At 40.6% G+C, this 26,890-nt stretch overlaps 2 protein-coding genes across 10 annotated transcripts in view; both read right to left on the minus strand.

The window, feature by feature from the left end:
- LOC111835511 (zinc finger MYM-type protein 3) overlaps window positions 1-4,225 on the minus strand; it is a 32,744-nt gene extending 28,519 nt beyond the window's left edge. For 3 of the 8 annotated variants that reach the window (XR_002836238.2, XM_023795935.2, XM_023795936.2), the window contains exons 1-5: window positions 1,327-3,876; window positions 1,152-1,222; window positions 1,004-1,073; window positions 439-844; window positions 154-328 (exon numbers count right to left, since the gene is read on the minus strand). Coding sequence is in view for 6 of the 8 variants with exons in the window: in XM_023795935.2 (XP_023651703.2) it covers window positions 154-328; window positions 439-844; window positions 1,004-1,073; window positions 1,152-1,222; window positions 1,327-1,741 (1,137 nt within the window). In the remaining 2 variants the exon portion in view is untranslated. The other 5 variants (XM_023795934.2, XM_023795930.2, XM_023795933.2 and 2 more) reach the window with 5 other exon arrangements.
- A 1,316-nt stretch (window positions 4,226-5,541) lies between these two features.
- On the minus strand, window positions 5,542-26,791 carry tbc1d8b (TBC1 domain family member 8B). Of its 2 annotated transcripts, XM_023795937.2 has the most exons (21): window positions 26,545-26,791; window positions 21,640-21,750; window positions 21,110-21,228; window positions 20,486-20,711; window positions 19,655-19,895; window positions 18,663-18,870; window positions 17,360-17,527; window positions 15,625-15,786; window positions 15,164-15,314; window positions 14,603-14,817; window positions 14,406-14,523; window positions 13,028-13,313; window positions 12,359-12,488; window positions 11,572-11,670; window positions 11,354-11,422; window positions 10,848-11,088; window positions 10,682-10,747; window positions 10,322-10,426; window positions 9,820-9,873; window positions 8,941-9,038; window positions 5,542-8,646 (listed from the first exon to the last, which is right to left on the minus strand). In XM_023795937.2, exons 1-21 carry the CDS (start codon window positions 26,669-26,671, stop codon window positions 8,257-8,259), a joined length of 3,384 nt encoding a protein of 1,127 aa, XP_023651705.2. In that variant the 5' UTR covers window positions 26,672-26,791; the 3' UTR covers window positions 5,542-8,256. The 2 variants fall into 2 exon arrangements, with proteins under 2 accessions (XP_023651705.2, XP_023651706.2); XM_023795938.2 differs by lacking the exon at window positions 10,322-10,426.
- Between the last annotated feature and the right edge of the window lie 99 nt (window positions 26,792-26,890).

The raw sequence follows: 26,890 nt of genomic DNA on the forward strand, positions 1-26,890 counted from the left end.
TTAGGGCTCAGGCCCAAACCTACAATGCTGTGTTTTGGATGAAAACAAGAAAGTGAACTTAAATTCCTTAATCAAGCCAGAAGAACACTGAGGATCGCAGGGTGTACCAGCAAATCCTGAGCAAAGTCTGTGCAAAAGGCCGCACTTCCTCACCTCTCCCACCAGGTGGCACATGCTGCATCGCAGACCAGACAGCTCAGTTACAAGTGCAGAGCACCTCTGGCTCTGAGTCTCATAACGGGATAGGCAGACATTGTTACAGAACTCCTGGAAAGAATTTGATGGCCCATTCTGGGCAAAAACGGTCTCCTTTACAGTCCCGATATCCCTGCATGGAGAAAATCAGAAAGTCTACATAAAAAAAAAAATGAGAAACAGCACAATACGCATGAACTGATGTTAAAACATTCTCAAACAGTGTAAAATACCACAGTTTACCTTTTACAATACACACAAGGCTTTTTCCTAGGTGGTCTCCCAGTAAAGGCAGCAAGACAGGCAGAAGAGCAGAAGAGCTGAGGCATGCCTTTGCGCTGGTAGGCCGTCTGGCCCTTCTGCAAGGCGTTGTGGCAGTTAGCACAGTGCATCTTTACAGACTGGCGAGGTGAGCAATGTGGCAGGAAACGAGAGGGTTTCAGCTTCTGGGAGGACAGCTGCTGGATTTTGGGAATAGCAACGTGGCCAGCAGGGGCAGTGAGGCTGGGCTGGCTGACCGCTGGGAAAGCCTCGCACGTCCTCTGACTCCGTGACGGCGCTCGGGTGGAGCGACGTGCAGCACGTGGGACGAAATCCACATCACTGGGATCGTCCACCATGGTGTCAGAGTCATCGTCAGACAGCTGGTCTGCAGAACAGTTAGGTTTTTGAGTGATGATACACCTGACGCACGATAAACTGCAATTGCAGAATAATAACAGAGCCATGATCATAAGCGAAAACAGATTTTCCACAATCACCACAAAAGTGTCATGTTAGTGATGTGCTTTTTTCAGCAGTTATTTACCACCATCTGAAGATTTCTGTGATGCTCTTCTCAACTCCATTCTCCTCAAGCGCTGAACTCTCCGACTCTCCTAACCAAAACAATAGTTACCCCTAATGCAGATAATTCACTTCAATAACAAATCAAAGACAGAAAATAAAACCCTTACCAGCTTTTCTTGTACTTCTTCAGATGCGGTTGCGTTTTCAGTTGGACTACAGGTGGCAGGAAGATCCTTAGCTAAAAAAAATAACAAAATAAGTGCTCAACCCAAAAACTTTTAGGCCATTTAAAAAAGCCCCTTTTCAAAATAAAATTAAGATAAATAGCTTGGATCTTCATACCTTCAGTTGCTCTTCCTGGCTTGACTTTGCTTGGCTGTGGCTCAATGCTGCCCTCTGCTGTAACCTCCCCAAACTGTTTCTTTATCTGCTGTTCCTCGGCATTAGACTCTGTTGTCTGAATCTCACTCAGTGGTAAGGAATCTTTCCTGAGCTGCTCCTGCATGTGTTCCAGCAGCTTATTGCATTCAGCATCTTTTGGGGCACCTTTGAAAGCTGAAATCTCACTCGTTACCTTGGGCCCATTCTCAGCCTCTCCTCTAGTCCAAGGCGTATCTGACTGACATTCAGAAAGCTTCACCAATTCCCCTGTAGATCCAGGTTGCATCTCCTCTGTGTCCGTTCCTATCTTGACCTCTTCTGATTTATCCATTCTTCCACTCACAGATTCCTTAGCCTTCAGTGACAAACCATCCATTTTTCCTTGTTTGCTGACATTCAATTCCCAGAAATCTGAGGGAATGCTTACGAATCACTCTGCTGTAGAAATCTTTCACTTGGGTTGTAGAAAGTTCCAGTAAACTTGGGTCCAACAATATACTTAAATTCCTGTCCCGTCTCTTTCTCTCAGACAGGGACAGCAAAATAATCTCTGGAGTGGTCTGCTGTACATCACATCCTTGTACGTTAACTAAACTGGAACATGACAATTCATGGTTGGTTCGTGGGGACACAAAGTTTCACTGAGATTTGTCTCATTCATAAGGGTTCATAATGGTGCAAAGTTATACTTTTACATTTAAAAAGAATTCATAAACATGAGATGCTGAATAAAATACACATTTAAAATACTTTCTAATCCATGTGGCAAAACAGCCAACATTACGTCTATTACCGTGGGGCGAAAAACATAAAATGTTTGGGGAAGAAAAAAATCTCTAGCATTCGGTTACTATTGTGCAATTGCTGGGACAAATTAATAGAAAATGCCAGTCCTTCCACAGGCCCCTAGCTAGAAGTCGGTTTGTAATAAGCTATATGTAAATCACAAAACTAAACTCAGTTCATTTGGAACTGAATTATTACCAATTCATCACCCTTCTAACGATTTGCTATCATTATTTTCTTTGTGTTAAGTCGAAGTGAAAAGCCAGTTTTGGAGAACCATAAGTAAACGTTAGTTAGCACGACAGCTAGGAAAACGTTATTTGGCAACACGGAGGTAGACATCTAGCCCTTTCAAAATAGTGCATTTGTCATTAGATATGTTTAATTTTAATGTCACCAATCAAGATTAAGATACACTTACTTATTACCTTGGAAAGACAAAATATATACCTTTTCAAAAATGACGGCAAGGTATTAATTGTCAATACTTCTGGCAAAGATGAAACTGAATTGGAGCTGCGCCTTTAAAGCAGCACTTTTGCAGCAGTTTCAGCTTTGCGGCAAATAGGCTGCTTTTACAATACTGCGCTCTGATTGGTCCGCCGGGCGGCTGGCGGAAAGCTCGCGGAGCAGGCACGTCGCGGATAACGCCAAGACCAGCTCGCCGAGAAAAGACCCCCAATTGGTTTGGTGCCAGAGGTTTGTTTCCACTTGAGTCTGACTGTGATATAAAGTACCAAAATGGAACTTAACGTCCCGAGGCAAATTTCTTTAACTATTTCGAACTCGCAAATTATATTAATTAAATTATAATCATAGCAAACTCCTGCTGTTTTTTTCCTGTAACAGTAATTGTTACCGATCAGTTTTATGTACCTAATAAAACTACTAAAGATGTTACATTAACAGGAGAATCAAACGTAAAACACGCGTATAACAAAATGCTTTAAACAACACAAGTTCTTCAGAAATTACAAACTTGGTACAGCGTTTTGTTAAAAATAAATTACTAATCTAGTCATTTCCTCACAGTTCCTGTTCAATATTCTCACCCAGCTTCGCGGGTCGTGAGTCATGCTTAAGAGTCTTTGACAATACTTATTGAGTTACGCTACAAAAATTGAACTAGATTTACTAAAAAAAAAACTGGCATGTCACGCAACAACAAACTCTCTAAATCGGAACCACAGTTTCAGTATATACCCAAGAAAGGGACATTTCACTAAATAAATACGTTTCGCTTTAAAGCTTAATGGTTCTCAACAATAAGGTATACTGTACTACACATCGTTTTCAACTGTTGTAATTATGCGTACATTTCTGCAACATGATTGCACTAGACTGCGAACAGCTCTATAAAAATGCAATCTATTTCTAGATAGTATAATTAAACATTCGCATTCTAAATTTGGTTAAGTCAGTGTGTTCAGTGCATATGCATAGTCTTTATGTATGACATGCATTTTCACTAATAACTAGTAAAACGTTTTAGATTATCCTCCCCCCTTCTCCCTTTGGCTTCGTCCGAATGATCGAATTAAGACACCTTCGTGGCTAAAGTCAGACAACACCTATTCCCCCACGTTGCGCAAAGCCCGCCATTACTCCGCCACACAAGGCATCTGAATGAGCATTATATAATTCACCGGTGCTACACATTAATCATATCTTACACAACTGACACGATTCCCAAACGGACTTCAGACAATACAACGACTATAAGAACGTGTCTTACCAACGTAATATGTATCACTGCATGCTCCCGATCCCACATGTATCCTTAGTTTAGAACTAGCACCAACCCTCACAGACATGAAAGTAGGCGGGACTGCTCTTAAATCAGCTCTTACTAACGGTATATGATAGATTTTCGTCGTTTCTGTTGTGGTAGTCAAACTGACGGTTCAATTATGTAATGCGCATAATTGGCAATTTATTGTACTATACTTTAAAAATCTATTCTGATGTTTGTGAATGACTCTTTAACGCAGTAACTGATCACTCGACTTTTTAATCTTAATTGATGCACAGTAATTTGTTTAGCATTTTTCCTGTCACGTGGTTGCCACATATAACGCACATATTTTCGCGTCGCGCGGTGCCGTGCAAGGCATGTCGGTAAAGTGCACAATTGGTCTTGCCGACCAACCTCGCGGCGCCATCATATATATGCAAATGTATAATCAGCCAATCATGTGGCAGCAGCTCAATACATGAAATCATGCAGATAAGGGTGAAGAGTTTTAGTTAATGATCAACTGAAACATCACAATGGGGAAAATTTCGGTGATTTTGACAGTGGCATGGGTCTTGGTGGCATATTGTGTGGTTAGTATTTCATAAACAGCTGATATGGAATTTTCACACACAACAGTCTCTGGAGCTTACAAAGAATGTTGTGGAAAAAAAACCGAAAAATATCTAGTGGGTGACAGTTCTGTGGGTGGACCCACCTTGTTGAGAGAGGTCTGCAGACAATGGCCAGGGTGGTTCGAGCTCACAGAAAGGCTACAGTAACTCAGACAACTACTCTGTACAACTGCGGTGAACAGAAAAACATCTCAGAACGCACAGCACGTCGAACCCTGAGGTAGATGGGCTGCAACAGCAGAAGACCATATCAGGTTCCACTCCTGTCAGCCAAAACCAGAAAGTTAAGGCTGCAGTGGGCAGTTGGAAAGATCATCCTGGATCTCAGCTTCTGCTGCAATGTGCATATGGTAAGCTTGGAATCTGGCAGAGTGCACCCATAGACCCAATCTACCTTCTTCCAAGAGTTCATGCTTCGTGTGGTGGTCACCAGATGGAAGCCCAACAGAGCACCTTTGGGATATGGTAGAAGGGCAAATTTGCAGCATGAATGTGCAGCAGTTAAGTGTTTCGATAATGGCAACATGGCCAGAATCCCTAAGGAATGTTTGCAGCACCTCATTAAGTATTAGGATAACGCTGCTAATAAATCACCTGGTTATATATAGTTTTGTCAAATTTCCACACATCATTAACATGCTTGATGGATACAAAAGAAAGGCAATAAAGATCATCATAAGTAGATGCACTGCCAAAAGAAATGGCCAAATTGTTTCAGATTTCATTATATAAAGCCACCTGCCAAATACATTTGTTATAGTGATATATTTAAACAAATATACTATGAAAGTGCATATAAAATTCAATTATAACAAGGTCCCCATTTATTCCTGATATTTTAATCATTATGACACACTCACAGGTTCTTGTAAGGGGCCAAGCTCTTGATTTCAATCAAGTATGTCTGATATAATTTGTTGATCTTTAACGCTTTTACTTCCTGGAAAGTGTAAGCACACTGGCATTATGAAAGACTAAACCAACCTTTACTTTTCAAAGTAATTGAAAATCAGAATCAAATTGTAACAGTAATAGACATAAATGGCAGTTTATTGGTCAGTTTGTACTGTAACATATATTGTACAAACAGAAAAATCAAGGAATATGTTTTACTTAAAGTGACTTGTGATAGGCACAGATAATACATGTTTTTTTCACTTCAGAATGAGTTTACTAAGCATCACACAAAAACACCATCAGTATAATGTGTGTATTCGACCTATAAATGGAAAAAGTTTTATAATGTTACAATTACACAGTGAAATCAACTTCATTCAATTAATACAGGAAAAAAAACCTAAACTATATACCATGGTAAAATGTTTAAATTAAGTGAGCTTCACCCATGTTTGGATAATGAATTGTACAACATGTAGGTATTTTGGCCTATACCAATTTAAACTACAAATATACCAATTTAAACTACAGACAATATCCTACAATATATTTTGTTTAGAATTAGCCCTGACTTGTATTAAATACATTTTTGCCTTTCAGTTCTATTACTTCTAAATGCCATAATTTTATTTTAATAATCTTTATTTATTCTTTGTTGAGAAATTAAGACCTACAATTCCACAGTTTACAAGCTACTTATCGTGAAACGTGATTAGATTTGTTTCCTGTTACTTGTGCTGACTTCCTCACTGACAATCTTTTAATAAGACTAGTTTGAATACCAAAATGGAAACATTTTGATATAGCAGCTAAAATCATGTCTACATCTGCCGAAAGGTATATTTATTTACAATTTGCCACAAACATTCATTCAATCAGAATGCTCACTAACAGAGTTTAAATAACATCCTGGGTTTTTAAGGACAGTGGAAGAATAATATAAAAAGCAAAAAGGAACTCGGAAGTAGAGTTCCATTTAAGACAAACTAACACCAATAATTTGATTAAGGTAAATTCATCTGTGTAATGACTGGACACCTTTTTAGTAGTACAGAACATTTCAGGGAAATAGTTGGACAAAATAGTACATACAGATTTTTGTTTGATTCCCTGAAATATCACAAGTAGCCCTCATAACTAAACAGCATCGTTTTACCACATCAAAATGGTACACAAACATTCTTTTACCCTAAAAATGTGCTCAATCCACTTGCATGGTTCCATTTAAATGACTTATAGTGTGAGTAACCTTCTGAAAAGTTCAGACATATTCAAGTTGAGAGCAGGAAAAAAACTATTCAAAACATAAAGATACTGATGCAAGTGACAGGAGGCATCCTGTAAAAACACCCCAACAAAGAGTGACAAATAAAACTAATACTCCAATATCCCTGTTCCATAGAATCCTTCTCCCCATTTAGGTGTAAATTACAACAAAGATGATATATTTCAAATTAATTTGAATAGACGCTGCGCAACTTGCAAGCGCTTCTAAGAAAAAATAGTTTTTTTTAAGTAGTTTGTGATAAAATCCTGCCATACGTTTATTACAGCATGAGTCAAAAACTGAAAGCCGCACATAGAAAAAACATTAGATGTGAAGGTGCCCAATGCAATGACCTAAGTTTTTTTACCTTTCCTTAAACAATTCAACGTCTTTTCTTGCTTTTAAAATGTATGCGCTAGTCAGTTTAATGTTCTAAATCCAACTACTTAAAGTTGCAACAATAAATAAACCAATTTCCTTTTTCAATGCTTCAGATTTTTTAAGTTGATTGCCTTGAGTTCTCATGCACGTGCACAACATGCTATTCCACTATTTTCAAGTTATTCTGGAAAAAAGTAAAGTCTACATTTAGGGAATCGTACAGTAAAATCATCATCTTGAGCAATGATAATTTTGCTTAACACAAACAGTACTCAATACAACAAAAGAAATGACAGCAATTTCAGACAATACGCATCTGTATATAAATTTCAAAAATATTCTTGATAGAAGAAACCAATCATAATGATACATATATTTAAGAATCGTATCCCTTTCATTTAAATAGAAATATACATTTAACTGAATAAAAAAGCACCACATGATGTGTAAAAGAAATGCTTTTTTAAAATATGCGTTTATGTAGAATCAGTCTCTAAAGGATGCCAAGAAAAAATAATTCTCAGAAGCTGTGCAGTATCCAGTTTACAGGTTAAATGAAATGTAACATATAAAATGAAACATACATAGATGCATACATTCATAATCATTAATACTATATGACGTAAAACTTTATACTCAAAATATTTTGAAATTATCCAAAATGTATACCCAAAAACTTACTCAAAGCAAACCACCTTTTTCTAAGATGCCAGTCACTAGGATCTCAAAATAATCATGTCCATAAATAAGAATGAATATTCAGTCATTTTGTTAAACCACTGGGGAATTAGGGTCTCTGATTTTTAATTTCCCTCATCACTAAATATATGGAGTGACACAAATTCAACCCTCATCACATACTGTCTTGACGGAAAAAATCTAACATTGTGTTCAAGAGAGACATATTTGCTCCTTCTGCATCATCTGTGACCTTGACAGATGTAAGAAGCCCTGACATTTATAACACAAAAATTCTAAGTAATGCTGCTTTATCTAACTGGCTGACATAAAAACAAAAACACTATATTAGACCAAATTGTGCTCCCTGTACTCAAATCTGGAGGAGAGAACTTCCGTAGTGGATGCATGGTGTCTGTTCCATTTATTTTGCTCATATGTACACTGGGGGAAATGCTGGAGATGTATTATGGCTTAATAAAGGATTAAAACGGTCCCTTTAAGTTCTCTGCTTACACCTTCAGCTGGGTGACCTTGGCGTGCTCCAGTCTGCCTTGGATGTCCACAGGCTTTTCGAAGAAGTGGACGACAACAGGCTCGTTCAGCAGGGAGGCTAGGATCTGCTCAAAAGCAAAGGACCACTGCACCTCCTGCGGCTGGATTGCAGTCTCTGGAGTGCAGGGAGCAGGCAGCGTGTCTGACGCCGTTTCTGGGACAGCGGTGTGCTCCCTGTGGGCAGAGGCAGTTTCAGTGGGGGGGGGCGGGCCCTGCAGGCGACGCCCCACCTCCTCCATCCTCAGCAGGAGGCTTGTGACGCTCGCTATGGCCCGGTACAGCGACTCCTCCTCCGCATCTCCATGAAACAAGCTGTACAGAGTTTTGGAGAACTGGATGAACTGACCCTGAATGGGGAGAGAAAAACAAAAAACCCTTACACAAAGGAATGAAATCTACTTTTGATTAATATGAATGATCAAATCACTCAAAATCAAAACTAAAAAAGCAGAAAATATAACTGGTAGATTAAAACAAAATGTAATTATTAAACTTAAAAATCATTCAATCAAGAAAACAAACCTGGTAACCCAAACAGTAACCAATCCACAGTCTATTACAGCGTAATAATTTTGGTGCAACATTTAGTCTTGGTATTGCTCACAGGTCGAAGTGTCGAGTCAGTGAGGCTGTCGATCTACCTGGTTTATCCTGGGTAAATCCTTAATGTTCTCCTCTCTCTTCAGCAGCTCATCCTGCCACTGCTTCAGGTATGCCTGCAGATCCACCTTCCCTCTGCCTGAAATAGTGGATAAGAAAAGTCAGACACTGTCAGAGTACAGATACTGAAGGATGAGTCAGTATGAGGGATATTTGGGGATGCTGTCAAAACACAGGTAACAGAAGCCCCCATTTACCGGCAAATGTTTATGGAACTGGAAAAGGATTGCATAATGTAAACATCCATCCATCCACCCATCCACCCACCCATCCAGGCTGTGTGTCTTGTGCAGGGCTGCAGTGAACCTGGTCTTCCTTTAGGAGGTACCATTTCATACCAAATCACTAAGTCACACACAATCAGACATTAAGGGCAATTCAGAAACAATTCAAGAATCCACAGATTTTTGTTTTTACCGTGGGGGGAAACTGGAGTACTCAAAGGAAACTCACACATGCAGGGGGGACACACTCAGAGCTGGGATGAAGCAGCCACACCTACAGTTGGATTTTAGGGCCAAAGTGCTATCCACTGAGGCTATACTCTGGCTACAGGAAAAACAATACTCAATATTTGTATTTTCTGCAGTATTATTTGTATCCATTAATAAAAAATGTTTACTGTATATATAAAAAATTGTTTACTATATTAGGCAGTGGACAAATTATTCATACTAATTAATTTCCTATTCCTGTTTGTGTATTATGTACATCTGATTCTCTCAAAATGAATGTCAATATTTCATAATCAGCTGTATTCAGCCCACTAACCAATCTTTTTTTTTTTTTTATCCTAAGTCACATAGTTACTCAACGATGAGCATGAAACACAACGTTTGGAGAGACTCCAGGCAAATTACCTCTTTCTGGGCTTTTTCTAATAACACCATCCTCAGGAACATCAGGCAATGAGACTGCAACAGACAAAGTGCTCACGTTTTAAAAAGGAAGAATTAAAAAACTGATACTACTATCAATTAATTACAGAAACTACGCCGGTTGCAAACTTGCAAACATACACTAGACTTAAACTTAAAACAAAAAAAAAATCATGTTTCATCACAGAGAGGGAGGCACAGACAGTGGTAGACAGACACAGTCAGAAAAAAGTAACAATTTGTACCTTTGAGGGTACAATTACTTGTCAGTGGGGTTGTACTCTCAAGGGTCTGCCAATTTTGCCCTAGCTGTAGGTAAATGTACCTTTTAAGGTACAGAAATGGAGGAACACTTTTATATCATTGGTGGTACATTAATGTTATTTGTACCTTGGGGGACACATCTCTAACAGGGCTGTACCCTTTTTTCTGACAGTGCAAGAGAATATCCAGAGAATAGGTATAGAAGAAAAAGCCATCTGACCATTCAGTCGAGTAAAGTAGGAGAAGTCTTCACTCAGTGACCTAAAGTGGGAGACTCTGTGGCCCTTTGAGAATAAAGGACGTTCGGTCTCTATTTCTGTAAAAGCTAGAAAATAGGGTGTGTTTAGCCAGGCTGTATGAGTCAAAGCGCAGGAGGTCCATAAAGCCAGTTAGTGAGCGGGATGCACAGCTAATTTCATCTTAATCATCCATAATAAAGCATCTTAAAACAGTTGATAGTAGAACAAAGAGCCAAGATTATAGGCAGGATAAGCAGGTATTATCTCACTCTCCTTTTGGTTGTCAGGATTACACAACATAAGCAACAGAAATCAGATCAATAAAGGAAAATTACATTTACCGGGTGGTAGATGCATCTTGAACAGAAATTTCAGTTTTTCTGTAAAAGTGCCACTGTACAGAATATCTGTGATGAGAGAAAAAAAAAACCAGCATTACTGCCATAAATGCGTGGAGGTTCACTGGCTAGTGCATGCAGTGTGTCAGGTGGAAACAGCTGGCCATACTCAGGCCACAGCAGAACTCCTTGAAGTTGACCAGGCCGTCCTGGTTCTCATCCATCAGGCGGAAGGCCCACAAGGAGAGGAGATGGCAACTGCTGCAGTGAGACCAGGGAGCCAGGAGGGAGAGGAGGCTGCAGAACTGCTGCTGGGCTAGCTGGTACTGCTCTAGGTAGGCCAGGCTGGGGTCGTGGTGCAGGAGGGCGGCACTGTCCATCGTCCAGTAGCAGCTTAGGAAGTGCTGTCTCTGCAAGCCGGTGCCATGGAAACAGACAGTGCTGTCAGAGTCGGGTGAAGCCAGAGAAACACATCGTCCTCTCGGAGCTACCATAAATATATATATATAAGTATCTTTGAATGCATAACATCGTAACACATAATAAATATGCACAAATGTCAAAATGTTTGATAGAGATGTGAAAAGGCAATTTAGGGATAGTTAGGCATTTTATTGACATTCTTGAAAGCATAAATTCAGACAGACTCGTATACACTTGAAGAGTAGTTTTTACCTTGAACAGCCCATAAAGATCATCCAGATCTGCGGGAGTGAACTTCACCTCCTGGGAAACAACCCTTAACTGATGATAAAACAAAAGGATAGTTTGAATATAATTTAGCTGTTCTGCCTTTAGTTTGAACTAAGTAGGCAAATTGATGAATGTGAAAACCGAACTAAAAGCCAGGGATTCGGCTAAGATACTCCTACATAAAGAGTTGGAGCACTTACAACATTCTGCTTGGTTGTATCTTCTAAAGTCTGGATCACAAACAGCTTGTTTCTCCTTCGCATGCTCTCCACCTCCTCGGATCGAATGTCCCCGTATTTCTGCACATCAAATAACTGTTTAGCGCTGGGGTCACAATATCATCCCTGTCCCCAGACGGCAGTGCTGCACCTATGGCAGCAGAGGAGAGGGGAAGGCCTGCCCCCAGATGGCAATGCTGCACCTATGGCAGCAGAGGAGAGGGGAAGGCCTGCCCCCAGACGGCAATGCTGCAACCTATGGCAGCAGAGGAGAGGGGAAGGCCTGTCCCCAGATGGCAATGCTGCACCTATGGCAGCAGAGGAGAGGGGAAGGCCTGTCCCCAGACGGCAACGCTGCACCTATGGCAGCAGAGGAGAAGGCCTGCCCCCAGACGGCAATGCTGCACCTATGGCAGCAGAGGAGAGGGGAAGGCCTGTCCCCAGACGGCAATGCTGCACCTATGGCAGCAGAGGAGAGGGGAAGACCTGCCCCCAGACGGCAGTGCTGCACCTATGGCAGCAGAGGAGAGGGGAAGGCCTGCCCCCAGACGGCAGTGCTGCACCTATGGCAGCAGAGGAGAGGGGAAGGCCTGTCCCCAGACGGCAGTGCTGCACCTATGGCAGCAGAGGAGAGGGGAAGGCCTGTCCCCAGACGGCAGTGCTGCACCTATGGCAGCAGAGGAGAGGGGAAGGCCTGCCCCCAGACGGCAGTGCTGCACCTATGGCAGCAGAGGAGAGGGGAAGGCCGGCCAGATGCTGCTGCGCTCACCTCGTAGGCCTCTCGAATGAGATCGGTGATGTCCACCTTGCTGTTCGCAGTCTTCTCACTGTTCGCCGTGGCTCCTTGCTGCACTGTGGGTGGAAGGGGGCTGTCTTTGTTGGTCACACTGTCAAAAAACCTACAGGGCACATAATGTCACAAACAGTCTCAGTCTGCTCGCTGACTGACAAGTCCGACAAGCAACCAAAGATAACGTCGGTTCTAAATGCAAGCCTTGGCAAACAAGCTATTACAGCAACAAGGAATGTCCAGATGATTTTCTCAAAGGGTAAGAGAGAACCAAATTAGTTCATACTAGAAGTACAAAATTAAATCTGGGTCAAGTATACGACACTAGGTAAATTTCAGATAAGATTTGAGCACGGTACATGTAAGATCTTAGAACAAATGCATTTTTTCCCCCAACATGTTATTCTTTAAACCCATTATAAGTTGAAATCATAAAATGTTTCCATGTAATTTTGATATAGATGTATCCTAATACATAAGAGCAGTAAATAGACATGCACAATTTTCAAACCATAGTAAATTATACAAAATAATCTTGAGTGTACTGTGATGATCTGATTACCATGATTGGTGTCACACTGTAAATCTGACTCTAAAATGTATAAATTAACAGCTTGAGCATATGTATAGAGTAGAGGTGCTGCTGACTTATTCAGGATGGTGACAGCCTCTGCATCATCACGGCAGGCAAGCAGATGGTCCATGTTGAAGTCCAGCACCGCTAAGCCGAGCTGGAGGATGGCCTTGATTCCATCATAGAAGAAGCAGTCAACGACATTGACGGCACTCTCAATGGGCAACACGCTGATGAATAGCGTGAGGAACCAGGAGAGTGACACAGACGAGAAGAAGGTCATATCCGTCATGTGCTCTGTGAGCTGGGACAGGTGATCTCGGATTAGCTCCTCAAACACGGACTGATCCACTAGGGCACCTGAAACATGCATGCGCACAGACATAACATAAAACATAACACTCACAATGAATAACACTAAGGCTTTATAACGATGTTTGTTTTCTATGACTTTAGCTTGTAAACATTTATCCAGGTAGACACTTCCCTGAAGCACGCCGCACACCCTCACGGTACGCGCCAGCCACCACACCATATTTTTTCCTTGTCTGACTGTTAGGTATAAGGAACGTTCATGTAATTAGCCGCTTTCACCCCGATGTTCCGGAACCTGGTCCCAGTTTACGAGTCCCTGGAGTGTCTTGACCTGGAACTTTTGTAGCTACTGGCCACTTTCTTGTGTCGCTTTCACACGGCACAACAAGAACTGGCACATTTATGATAATTAAACATGGGAGATGCAAAAAGTTCAAAGGTCAAAGTTCACACGATCTCATACACAACTACACTGTCACGGTAAAACAATGAAGGATAAGTAATTTGTTTTGTTAATTATTTGTTAGTTACTAATGGGGGATCGATCACGATCAAAATGGGTCACAGCCTTTTGTTTATATTTTATTCATACAACTCAAAACATGTTTATATTTCATTATTAAATCTGGCTGGTAAAACCATCTTTTGGCTTCACAAAATAGAAAACAATGTAACGTTATCCTGCTAATAAGCGCTGGAAAGTTTCACTGCCTGCACCGGTGATATTACACAAAAGTAATTTATCAAATTTTCTGATGCATAAATATGGAGAAACAAGCAAAAAAACGAATTCATTAAAAGTAACTGAAGTACAAAAATAATTCCAGACTTCTTCCGTTGACAGATTTTTGCTTTTCCTTTCACGTTGCATCTCAGGGTATATGGGGGGGGGAGTAGGCAGATGGGTGCCAGGAGGGGTGTTTGCTGTGTTTTCCCCAGGAGGGGTGTTTGCTGTGTTTTCCCCAGGAGGGGTGTTTGCTGTGTTTTGTTCTATGTTGTCTCTTTTCTCTGCACTTCCCTGTAACTTCCAAGTTAGTGCCGGAGTCTGTGGTCAACTGTCTTAATCTTCTTAAAAAGGTTCTGGTTCCTGAAAAAATAAAATAAAAATAAAAAGGTGGAAAATGTCCGCAAACTCACCAATGATCCTGCGGTTAAAATAGTCAGGCAGCATCCTCTCACAGATAGCGACCAGCAGCCAGAAGGCCTCCTCTTCCTTGGCATACAGCAGCAAAACCGACGTCAAGATGTTCATGGCCTATGGGGCAAAGGACCAGTGAGGTCAGGAGAAGTCGTCTGCAGACTTCCCCAGAGTGCGCCGGCTAGCCCGAGCATACCTGGCAGTAGCCGATCTTGGGGTTTCGGTAAGCGTACGAGGTGAGGACGCGGCGCAGGGCGGAGATGCCCGTGTCACTCTGGAAGGCAGGGTGCTCCGGCAGGGACCGGTGCAAGTCCCGCTCTATTTCATCCGTGGCCAGAGTACTGGTACCGAGTGACTGCTCAACCAGCTCCGAATAGTAACCCGGATGGGTAACCATGTCATTTATTGCCCCTAGCAGGGCACAGTGCCATAAAATAAGAGGGAGAGACAGGTGTACTGACTGCTGCCGTAACAATGCCAGACTCGAAAGCCTCCAGTTTGTAATTCACCACAGTGCAACATATACACACAACTAGACTAATACCTGCACCATTATAAACCATAAGGTTGTCCTCGGACAACGGTCTTAATTGGCAAAGTACAGAAAAAAGCACTATATTCCAGGAATAAAGTAGTCAGATTTACACAGCAGCAGGCCTTCCTCAGGTACTAAGTGGGACAAATACATTTTCATAACTAACAAAGGGCAAGAGTCGGCATACAGGACAATCACTCTGGAGTAAAACTGTCAGTGTACCTGAGAAGAGCAGCCAAAGTTCCCCTCTCAGGGCCTCAGGAACTCCCCGCACAACCAAGTCTCGCGTCTTCCTCGTGCGAAACATACTCATACCACGGCCGTACTCCGCAAAGTGGATGTTCCACGACTGCTCCTTCATCTTCTCCTTCAGCTACCCCATCACAACACCCCCCACAATGGGTACATCACAATAAATGTTATGTTGCTCCCAGCAACAAAAACTCAAAAAAACACTGATATTTTTCTCCATATGAGTAGCCATCGTCATTTTAGGCGTGGCCTAAGACAGATTTTAACACCTTTTTATGAACTAGTACATCAATTTCATACTGTTTACCTAAGAAAATAAGCAGAAACTTAAGTACAGTTCTCCAAAAATGCTAATTTTAGAGCTACAGTGCTGAAATGGATCAAACAAATATATGAAAACTCATCCACGGGTGGGTGCTTTATAACGGTACCATTTTGGGGTCCAGGTTCTCAGCATCCTGGGGGTGGAAGACCGTCATCAGTGCCTCTGTGCTCACTGCCTTGCTGCCGTCCCGCTGGCCGACCATCAGAGCCACCTCCTCAGGGTTATCCTCGAAGTGCTCAATGAGGTTGTGGCAGCTCTCTGCGCCAGCCTGGAAGGACACGCGGGCCGGCCCTTTACCGTGGCCTTTGGAAACCACACTGTACCACAGTGGGTTTGTGGATATCTCCAGAAACCATTGAAAAGTATACGACTAGGACACAGAGCATCTGGTCAACTGAAACTGACGTGTTAGATTTCATTTTCTGTCACCCAACATGTATCTATTGTTGTTTCTACTGTGAATGAATTGATGTTCTCTGTGTAGGTAATTTCGGGATTTCACTTGCTATTGACTGCACATTTTCACACACTGATAGCTTATAAATACTGACTGAGGTGTCAGTATAGATGGTTGTGGGATACAACATGTGCTTTAAACGCCCATGTTCATTGTAAATTATGGAAATTTGTATAGATAGATTAATATCAACTTGTTCAGAAGAATGCAGGAAAACACTGGTTCCTGTCTGCATGATGATGTGTCCCCAGACTGCCTTTCAATCCCTACACCTCCCACTTGGCTTGGGCGGTTTGGCAATATTCTTATACTTAGGAATCCCAAAGGTGGTATTTTTAATACCATAAAAAATAGACGCTCCTCTTTCTATGACACTGATTCCTAAGAGATACTGTATTGAGGTGATGTATGCAGTGCACAGGGTTAGTGGTGATTAGAACTTTAAAAGAAATAAGGCAAAGAATGACACATATGCGTAAGCTAATGCCACAAAAACAGAATGTGGCGTGAATGTGCGGTAAAGTGTTGGAGCAAGCGAGGCATATGTGAGACCTAAGGGCACGGCTGCAGATCAGGCAGGTGCCGCAGAGCGGACAGTGACACTGGGGTCCATAAACGGAGGGTGGTCTTTTTAACAAACAGTTGTCTCCTCGTTTTCCTAGCGCTCAGCTTCCACACTGATGAGCTCGTTTGGGCTCTCTCTGATTACGGAGTTTACAGTAGCCTATATGATCCATCCATCCATCAATTATTCTGCCATATATCATGAGCAGGGGGAAATGTCTAGAAAGTAGAAATAGTGCCCAAGCATACCTCCCATATCCCTCTGCCTCCCTCTGTACTCCGCTACACAAGGCTTGGGGTGGCATTAAATTCTTCACACTCATACTGTCAATACCTTATACCATGGTATATGGTATTTAGATGGTATTTTTTCAGGGGGCATCCACCCACAAGATACTGTGCTGAACGAAAACGATGCAGTAAACCAAAATTATTACCATAGTACCACCCAACTCTACCATACACACTCTCCCCACCTCTCCAAGAAAATCTTTATTAAGAGCCCAACTTCGTGTGACTTGTATTAATTGTAACCAGGTTCACCAAACCTGCGTTTGTTTTTCCTGTATCACCACTGACTTGGACTAGGACTATGTGACACGATTAAATTTCCCCACGATAAATTTCACCGAGATGGGGGATACAATTACTTCAAACAGCCACTAAAACATCTTCTCAGTCATGCCGTAAGAGCAAATCACTCTTTAGTGTCATTATTGCTATCATCTGAATTCGAAATTTGATGCAAATGATTAATTTCAGCTGTGAAAAGAATATTGAGTGACGTTTGTGTAAGTTGAAGCGAGTAGCCGCTGCTTACCGCGCCAGCTAAGATGTGCCGAGGGCTTGCAGTGGCCCCACATCTCCTGCGAACGCTATTCGCCAGGCGCTCGTAGTCCCGCACCTCGGAGAAACGTAGTGCCCTCTTCCCACGCACACACACAGTCACTGCCCGACTGCTGCTGTCGGGTTTGTCCACGCCGACAATCTGCAAGGGCAAAACCACTGGCTTTAGCTCATTGATCTGACTCCAACAGGCAACTAAAGACTGCTCTTTAATCTAAAAATCCACTACTAATATTACTTAGAAGACGCTTCTATTCAGAATGATATAGACATTTTTACGGCTGGGTAACCACCTTCAGGCAGGCTAAACTATCACATTTCCAGGTGGCCTATCAAACCAACCTTCCTGTGATATGTTAGTCCCTAAGCCTCTACGCCATCTTGCAGAACAGCGAGCAGACAGGTTGCTAATCGTCCTCTGTGTGAAAGGTTCCCATTCCAGAGGTCCCTTCAGGCAATAAAGCCATAAAGGAGTGGCCCACATGCTGCATGTAACTGAGAAATTTACACGTCTCTCCAACGAGTTTTTAATTTCTCCATGTAATGACTCCCAAAATTACAGCAATTGTGAAACTGAGAAACTTGTAAGACACTGTATAATTCTGGCATGTCAGTAATGAAAAAGCTATAGAAAAATTAGGGTGTCAAATACAACTCATCGTGTAAAACTAAACATGTTAAACAATGAACACAAGTGGGTGGCAGAGGAACTTCAAACACAGGCATAACAGGAGAGGCGTAACAGAACAATAAACACGAACAGCATGTGTCTTTCCACAAGGAAATAACATCAAAAATGCCTGGCTGATTGCAAGGAATCAGTCCTCCATGTTTGAAGTGCTTAAACCAATGAACTGTGAAGTGCCCGTGTGCCCAGGATGCAACATTCCAGAACACAAAATGTTTAAAATAATACAGCTAGGTTTCCAGGAACGGCTGGGTCTAAATCCATGCATTCCATTAAGGTTAATGTGGAACAATATCTCAGGCTATCATCTCCATGCCATGCTACACTGGTACTTCCCTCCGTGGAGTGGGATGGCATCCACTGCGATGACAATGCTCCACTTCACGGTAATTTAATATACATTACACATTCACTGCTGGGTGGATGTTAATGCAAACAGCCACATCCAGAAGCAGTGACTTTGTTTACTGTATGCTACACATCACTTTCTCTGCAAAGCTAGCTTAGTCACACTTCGTTTTTGCTTCCATTTCCATTTCAGCTAAATGATTTGTTATTCTGCAGGAGAACCTGAAGCGAAGCTCCTTGCCTCTCGTATGGGAATGATGACATAGCACTGGCTGCCGTCCTGACTGGCAAAGCACAGGTAGTTCTCGGAAACGCAGATCTTTCCCAGTGTGTTGAAATGGCTGAAGGGGACCCACAGGAAGCTCTCGTAGACCTCCACCAGGTTCTCTCCACGAGGCAAACGGAAAAAGGCGCAGAACTGCTCATTACGTGCATGCGTCTCCAAGCCCCTGGATCAGACACAGCAAACAGGACAGATGCAGCAGGAGTACAGCAGAAAGTCTGAGTGATATACAAAGAGTTGTTTTCTAAATATATGACATATTATAGCATAGCGTTTAGTCAGTAACTGTTCTAGAAACGGTATTGTGACCCATAGCAAATCTAAGCAGGACAGTTGTTTATGTAAGTATTGTTTGTTTAATTTAACATTATTTTGGAATTTTATGCTTTCTATGATGCTATAATATAGGAATTTCATTTTATTTATTAGGGAGCATTTTTGTAACACCTATGCTGATCTTTGGGTTCATTGTATCAAAAATAAACATTAGTAACACATTTTAACATGAGAATCACCTTGTAGGGATGTCATTATAAAAGGTTTAAGGCATCGTATTTCACAATGACAGAGACAAGCCCTGGTTTAAGCTGATGTTTAAAAAAATCTTGCCAATGAGTGCGTGAAGTCTGTCATGATCATTGGGTTTTGTCAAGTCAAAATAATACATAGTTGGTATTACTCCAGAATGTTCTCTGTTTAAAGTATACTGACCACTTGTACTAGAAATCAAAACTGAAATTACTCTTGATAAAGTACAATCTTTTTCACCTGTGTCAGCGATGGGTGTGACTTAAGTAGACAATTCTTCTAAATACAATGATGCCCACATATTTTTGGCCATATAGTGTATGTGGATTGTAACTACAGAGTGATTCAAATAGTGAAATCATCTGCTTCCCAGAGGTACTGGTCTGATGATGGTGAAACGCCCAGGGTTTGTAACGCAGTACCTCTTGGTGATCTGGAGGGGGTCTGATAAGGCTGGGACATGCTGGAATGTCTCTTTGTCAAAGAGCCGTTTGATGGAGTAGTCGGCCAGCTGCTCCATAAGTAGGAAAGTCTCATGGAGGTGCAGGAACATGGAGAAGTAGTGGTCCTCTCCTCCTGCCGACACATGGATGCTCTCTGCCAAGATCACATTGGACGTCTTTTCCAACTTCCAGATCTCATCCCATGAGATGATGAGCTTAACTAAGGAAAAAAAAAAAAAGTACACGTTTTGTTAACTAGGATTAAACCACGGTTTTAAAAATGCATATTTTTTTAAAATATTGAGCTCTGGGTCTGTTATTCTTTTCCAGAGCTGTATATGACAAAATTCTATTATTTTGACGTTGGCGGGGGGCAGGGTGTTCATTTTTTTCAGCCCCCACAAGAGAATTTTTTTAATAAAAATCTGTAACTGCAATCAAAAAATTAAAATAACCAAAAGTCCTGTTTTGTTTGGTTACTTGTGAATGAGGTTAGGGCTGGGTAGGGGTTAAGGTTGTCATTGTTGGGATTAGGGTTATGCCCATAGAAATGAATGGACGGCCCCCAGAAAGATGTGTGTGAGTTCAAAACAGAAAGGGTATTAATGTGACCTTCTACAAAAGTCTAATTTTGATATTATGTTTTATTATGTGTAATATTGGCTAAAATAATATCATAGTTCAGTAGAATATTTATGCAAAAGTTCCATGAACTACAGGTTTGCCTGCAGAAGTATCTGAAATGCTTAGGCTAACACAACAGCAAGGCAGACAGGAAGCGCTTGTCCTGCTGTTTCCTTCTGTTCTCACCCTCTGCCCCCAGCAGGTACGAGTAGAAGCTGAGGAAGTTTGTGCTCAGGTACAGCCACCCCTGACAGGGGACCCGGCCCTTCCAGTAGCTGCAGGAATAGTAGGTGACCAGCTTTTCTTTCTCTGGGAGGGCAAACCACTTCTGAAACCGCAGCAACGCCTCACGAAACTTCTCGGGGTCCTCCTCTTGTACCAGAGACACCTTGCCCTCCTCAGCAATAAGGCCCTAGTAAAACAGTAAATCAGAGCTGGAAGTCATGCCGCTTGAATTATTTCTCAGTGACAGCACCCGTTTTCAAACTATGCATACTATGCATCCAAATCCCCAAAGTTTACACGGCCTGCAATGTTTTAAAAAGGAAAATCTAATATACACAGAAAATTTGCAAACAGAAAAAATCCACAAAATACTCAGGGCAAGATTTCTTCTGAAACAGAAGCCTCTGATTTGCTGAACAGCTGCAAATGATATATTGAAGATCAACAGGGACATTCTGTGTCACAAAGTAATAAATCATTTACTACAATTCAAGGAGATGCACATGTTCTGTGTCCCAAAGTACATCCTCGTGTAATTATAACCATTCTTAGCCTTCTCTACAACGAAAAGAACTTCAGACTTACTCTGATCTTGCCTTGAACAAAGCTGGTGATGTCTTCACTGGAGTCGAACACAGAAAGGGTCCCCATTACGTTCTGCTGCAACCACTCCCAGTGCTGGTTAATCTCCTCCTTGGTGGCTCCTACACAATTACAGAATGGTTAACATGCCAGTAACCTGGTGTTTAACAGAATCGTTACAGGCAGCTAATATATTATTAATTATGAGAGAGACACCCCTCTGATAAGGCTTTAGCCATCGGGGATTAGTCAGTCAAATTATACACTGCTGATTTCGCATGACTTCAGAACTTGGTAGCACTCTAAGCAGTTATTGATTCTCAATGCATATTTTAAGAAGCCCTAAAGCCCAAGAAATGAGAGAAGCTTTTTATGACACAAGCTGACTGTAGAATTTAATGGGTGAACAATAATATAATTGCAGTACTGGGTAAATGTAATTATGAGTGACTCCATAAGGCTAAATCAACATTAACATTCTGGTGATGTGGAGTACATGGGGAAACTGCGACTGACCAGTGCTCTAGTCTTACCACACGCTATTGACCAGTAGACCTGGGAATCTGGTGTTTGGTGTAGGATGCGGAAGGGGGCCACTTTCGCTGTGGAATCTAACACAGCGTCAAGCGTTCCCACCAGGAGACCTGTTTCCAGGGACAAGACAAGGAAGTGACCCCAATATCCCATGATGCACCAGCAGATTTCCTAAAACAAAAATTAGCCTGGTGCATAAATTTCAAGTCCTAAAATTCTTTGAAAGTTCCGTACACATATTCCGTCTCATATTACAATGAATTCATACATTTCACAAGTAAAACAACAGTGAAGGTCTTGCATATCTTGAAAGCCAATTGCATTTAAAATAATCACGGGGCAGCATGTTTAGATATTTCACTGGTCTTTTAGTAGCTAAAGCAACTTTTATACAGTGCCCTTCATGAATTATTCTAAAGGTTAGACCTTGCTGATTCTCTGCCAAAAGCAACAGAAATGCTTGTCTATGTTACAGTGCATCCTACAAAGCCTCAAGGATAGATACCTAAAACTTCTCTGAAAGAAACTGGATTTTCTGACAATAATAATCTGAAGATGACAAGCAAAAGTACATCAGATTTGTAAAAAAAAAAAAAAAAAAAGAAACTCACTTGGACTTAAAATTAGTTGCACGACAAATAATGTTTTTACCAACTGAAAAAATGTCACAACCAAAATATATAATTTACAATTATTTTTTCCAAATGAAAGCTTTCATAAAGCACCCATTTAAGTGTCTACAATGCATCAGACATTGCTGATTCTTGTCTGTTTTTCGCATTTGTGATTAGCAGTCAGAGCTGTGTTGACACCCCATCCTGCGTCATGCCTGCTCGTGCACCTGCAGCTCTCGGGATTGGCTCCACACCCCTGCGACTCTGCATAAAACTAGATGGTATAAAAAATGGATGGATGTATGTAGGAATGTATGGATGTTTAGTAATAATATTAATTGCCCTCGTCTCGCCGGTCATTTCAAGCTAATTTCAAATTAATCAGGCATCTGCCTAGAAACACAAAATTGCATAAAACCTGATACTTGATATCAAGTTTCTGTGTACAATTTTGAAATTTAATAAACTGTTTATCATACTATAATATTTAATGGTTTTCTATGGTTTATGCTACCTGACATGGAAATGCATCATTTTCCAATTGTGTCAATGATTTTAAAATGACAGTGTTTCACAACTTTATGAGTTTAAAGGTTCCAAACACAGAATTATACACCACCTGACATTTGAGATAAAAAATGTTGAAACTGAATATCATTTGAATGTATTCAAAATGTATTCACATTAAAGAGGTTTCATACAATAATACTAGACAAACACTGTATTCATTAAAGGACTTTAAAAATCAATTAAATAATGGACTCAGACACAAAAATCTGCATATTGTGTCAGTCACCCAAATACTGAGGAAAAAACTCTAAAATAATTTTCAATAATCTATTATATACTTTTCCTGAAAATGAATAAGTCACAAATATCCAGATAAATGTCTTAAAAAAAATTTTTAATTGCGTGTCTCGTGATACATTAGCATCCACGTATTACAGCGGAGCGCAGTAGAATTAGCCTAAAACATCAGATGGTGACATGGCCAACAGGGTCATTAGAAACACTTAATGGATTTGGATGGCAATACTGCAATCTGTGTCCTACACTGCACCTGCTAATTAGCCAAAATACGTGCCGGGACCTAAACTAGACAAGAGTGTTATGTCAGGCTCTCATTGGGTTCCTCTCTATCATTACCCTCATAACAATCGAGCAGGCAGTGGGAAGGAGGGACGTGCAGATGGTCACAAGGCACTGAAAAGGCATTTTATCCTTATATCAAATCAAGTAAAGTAAACTTATCATACGCTTCTATACGACTTAGAAGGTCAACTTTAAAATCAATCTAGTGCTAAAAATGTTATTGTGTTTAATAGGTGGAAATATTAGGGCTGTAACTATACGCAGTCAGTGTATACCGTTTGGTACATCATTTTAGGTTCAGTACGCACAATTAAATGAATGAATACATTTATCGCCATGGGTGGAAGCCTAAATTCACATGTAGATGTTCAACACGGAAAACATTATGCTAACTGCAGCTGTGAGTCGTTTACGGCTAATGTTGGTTACAGTCAGTTACAAGCTCCGGTTTGGGATCGTTTTGGATTCCCAGTAAGTCACACCAACACTGGAGAGAGAGTACTTGATAATACTGTCTGTCAGCTCTGCTATGCCGAACTGAAGTACGCCTCTGCAAGTTAGCCTACCCGCGGTGTTTAGGGCGCTTTTTCCAGGAAATTCAGACCGGGATAAAAAATTACCTCAGCTAAGAACACAAGATTTAGTTCATTTTGACTGTTACGATGTTTTAGTTTCTTTAACTTATTTTATATGTTCATTTTGCAAATAACTTGCAAATAACCATCTCTTAGGTCTTGTTATTTGGACACGTCATCCGACGCATTACATGTCTGTCACAACTGTCCCTAATTGTGTTTTTAGTTTTAATAATAAATAGTTTCAAAACAAATTCAGCTTTCCCTGATGTACTGAAACGACACCGAACCATGAAACCGACACTGAAGTTTATACCGGACCAAGAATCTGTTTTGTACCCCTAATACATTTTACAGCTAAAAGCTTGACCTTCACTGTTGTATATTTTATGATATATGCATAAAATACACTGTCCTTGTAGTTTTCAACATCAAAAATTATAATTAATTTGGGTACAAAGACAAATATAATCATGTAACTTCATTATATCTGAATATAGTACAAACATAGATATGTATTTCACAGTGAAGGTCAAACTTTTAGCTGTGATCACATGATCTCTCCTACTGATCCAGTAAAAAAAAAAAAACACCAGAATGATCTGACACCTCTGCATTTTAATTCTCATCTCCCAAGTTTACTCATATTAATGGAGAGCCTAAATGTGAGATGATGCAAGTTTCAAGTAATATTTTCTTACAACATTAAATATGTTCTGACAGATTTTTAACAAAACATAGGAAACAGTGTTTTAAATATTCCACATTAAGTATCAGTTCATATATTATAATTAAATCTTACCACCTCATATGTACTGCTGTATATGCACAACCATAGTATTTACAAAAAAATATGTTTTTTTCAGTGTCTGGAGCCAAGAATATCTTACAATTACAGTGATATTTCAATACTAGGTATCTGTCATGTTGACGTCAGTTTATCTATAAACCATCCATCTTCTCTAACCACTTGTCCTATTGAAGGTTGTGGGGGGGGGGGGGGGGGGTCTGGAGTCTATGGGTGCAAGGCAGGGAACAACCCAGGATGGAACGCCAACCCATGGCAGAGCAGTTACACACCAGTCAGTTTATCTATAATAACTAATGCGTATCACAAATCTACATTTTGTTGTATTACAATACATCATGATAGTCCTGTTGACCACAAACTAACTTAAATATTAGATTAAACTCTGAGCCACGGTTTAAGAGTTTTGGTTTAGCCATCAGCTCTGATGACTCCGTTTCCGAAATTCAGAAATGCTGAATACAGATATTTATTTATGGTACTAATATCATTTCTGCAAAGCTGCAGCAGTTGCTAAAACACCCCATGATCATAAATCCGGTTGCATTCATGTGTTAAAATATATTAGTTAACCCCTCCTTTTTATTATATCTGCTCTCCCAAGATCGTAACTCCTAACAGCTGTATCACCAAAACTACTTAATATTATCACATATATCCTATACAACTAGATAGATGATGGTTGGTAAAATTAATTTTATGTGCTATCATTCCTGTACTCATTCATTCATATGCGTAAGTAAACACCATAAAACCATGAAAAATGTCTACGGATAAATGTCATATTTCGCATTCAGCCTTTCTGGTTCTGTAGTAGGAAATGACCTAGGCCCTACACCTAACCTTGTGGACAAGGAGGTTTCATACCATTATTGCAACAGAATCGTTTTATAAACACCAGCAGCATAAAGACGTCAAATCACATCTGTCATTCGTCTTTGCTTTGGGTTTTTTTCAGATATGTGCAGAAATAAACGTAATAACACACAACAACGGTCAAATACAAAACCTGTAACTTTTAAAAGACGAAATAAGTAATGGTTGATTTTAACTTCAGGGTAAATTTTGGTAGAGAAGACAAAACATGTATACTGACGTTTCTATTTTCTCATTCACATTCACAATCTATTTTCTCAAAGGCTCAAATATATTCGTCAAAATCCCTGATATTTTGAATGACATCATACAGATGACAACTGATTTAACTCTCTAAAACATTAAGTATTACGTTCAACGATAGAGACAGTGGTGCACATTTCTGATAAAGTTAAGGTAATGTTATACGGTTATAACCAATCATTTTAGGTTTTGTAATTGCATCCACACAAACCGGGTTTTAAAGGACTTTACACCTTGATGATTTACTATAGTACTGATATGTACAGCATTTGAATGCGTATGAGACATTGCCGGTCATAAACAAGAGACAACAGACGCGTAGATTAGATACACAAAAACAATGTTTTGATACGTCGTGAATAAATAATAGTTCCGATTTCCGGAAACACATAGGCAACGCAAGCGAGGAAAAGATCACAACATGATAGTATTAAAAACGTCGTCGCTGTCTTAAGGAATACTTGTTGCATAGTATTTTGAGGAGGAAAAACTTTATTACTTAAAGCAATAAAGCACACGAATCACCATTTTCGAAAAAAGATGGAGCAAATAAAACAAAATGCTTCGAAATAAGATTAAAGCTCCCCACGGAAGTAAGCTAGTGCATCAGTGGGAAAAATGAACAGAATGTCGTGACATGTCAGTTTTGCAGACTGAGGGATTTATGACACTGGATTACAACAGCCAGTTCCCTACCTGTCAAGCCACCACCTCCTTCACCATATCCTCGCCTCCTCTGCAAGATGAAATAATCATTTGATTTCTCAGTCATCCATAACTTTAATGCATTTTTTAGAAGCACCTCCTCTGGTTTCAGCCACATTGTTAAATTCCGATGAGTATAATTTGCATAAAAAGATGTTCATTGCTCTGGCCACCTACACCCATGTAGGTTTCTGTTTGCAAGTGACTCTTTCCCACGTCGACAGAAAGCTTGCCAAAGTCTAAGGCGCAGGTATTTCTGGGATTGTAGTTCTAATCATCACGATACTCCTGAGAAGACTATAAATAGCACACACAAGGAACTTTACTTCCCACAATC

This window comes from Paramormyrops kingsleyae, chromosome 18 (genome assembly GCF_048594095.1).
Source record: "Paramormyrops kingsleyae isolate MSU_618 chromosome 18, PKINGS_0.4, whole genome shotgun sequence".
Classification (NCBI taxonomy): Eukaryota; Metazoa; Chordata; class Actinopteri; order Osteoglossiformes; family Mormyridae; genus Paramormyrops; species Paramormyrops kingsleyae.

Coding starts and splice junctions, on each gene's coding strand:
- tbc1d8b (XM_023795937.2), bottom strand. CDS start 26,671: ATGTGGCTGAAACCAGAGGAGGTGCTTCTAAAAAATGCATTAAAGTTA. Junction 21,229..21,639: donor CTACTGGTCAATAGCGTGTG/GTAAGACTAGAG, acceptor GTAATTGTGTAG/GAGCCACCAAGGAGGAGATT. Junction 10,748..10,847: donor GGAGTTCTGCTGTGGCCTGA/GTATGGCCAGCT, acceptor CTCTCATCACAG/ATATTCTGTACAGTGGCACT.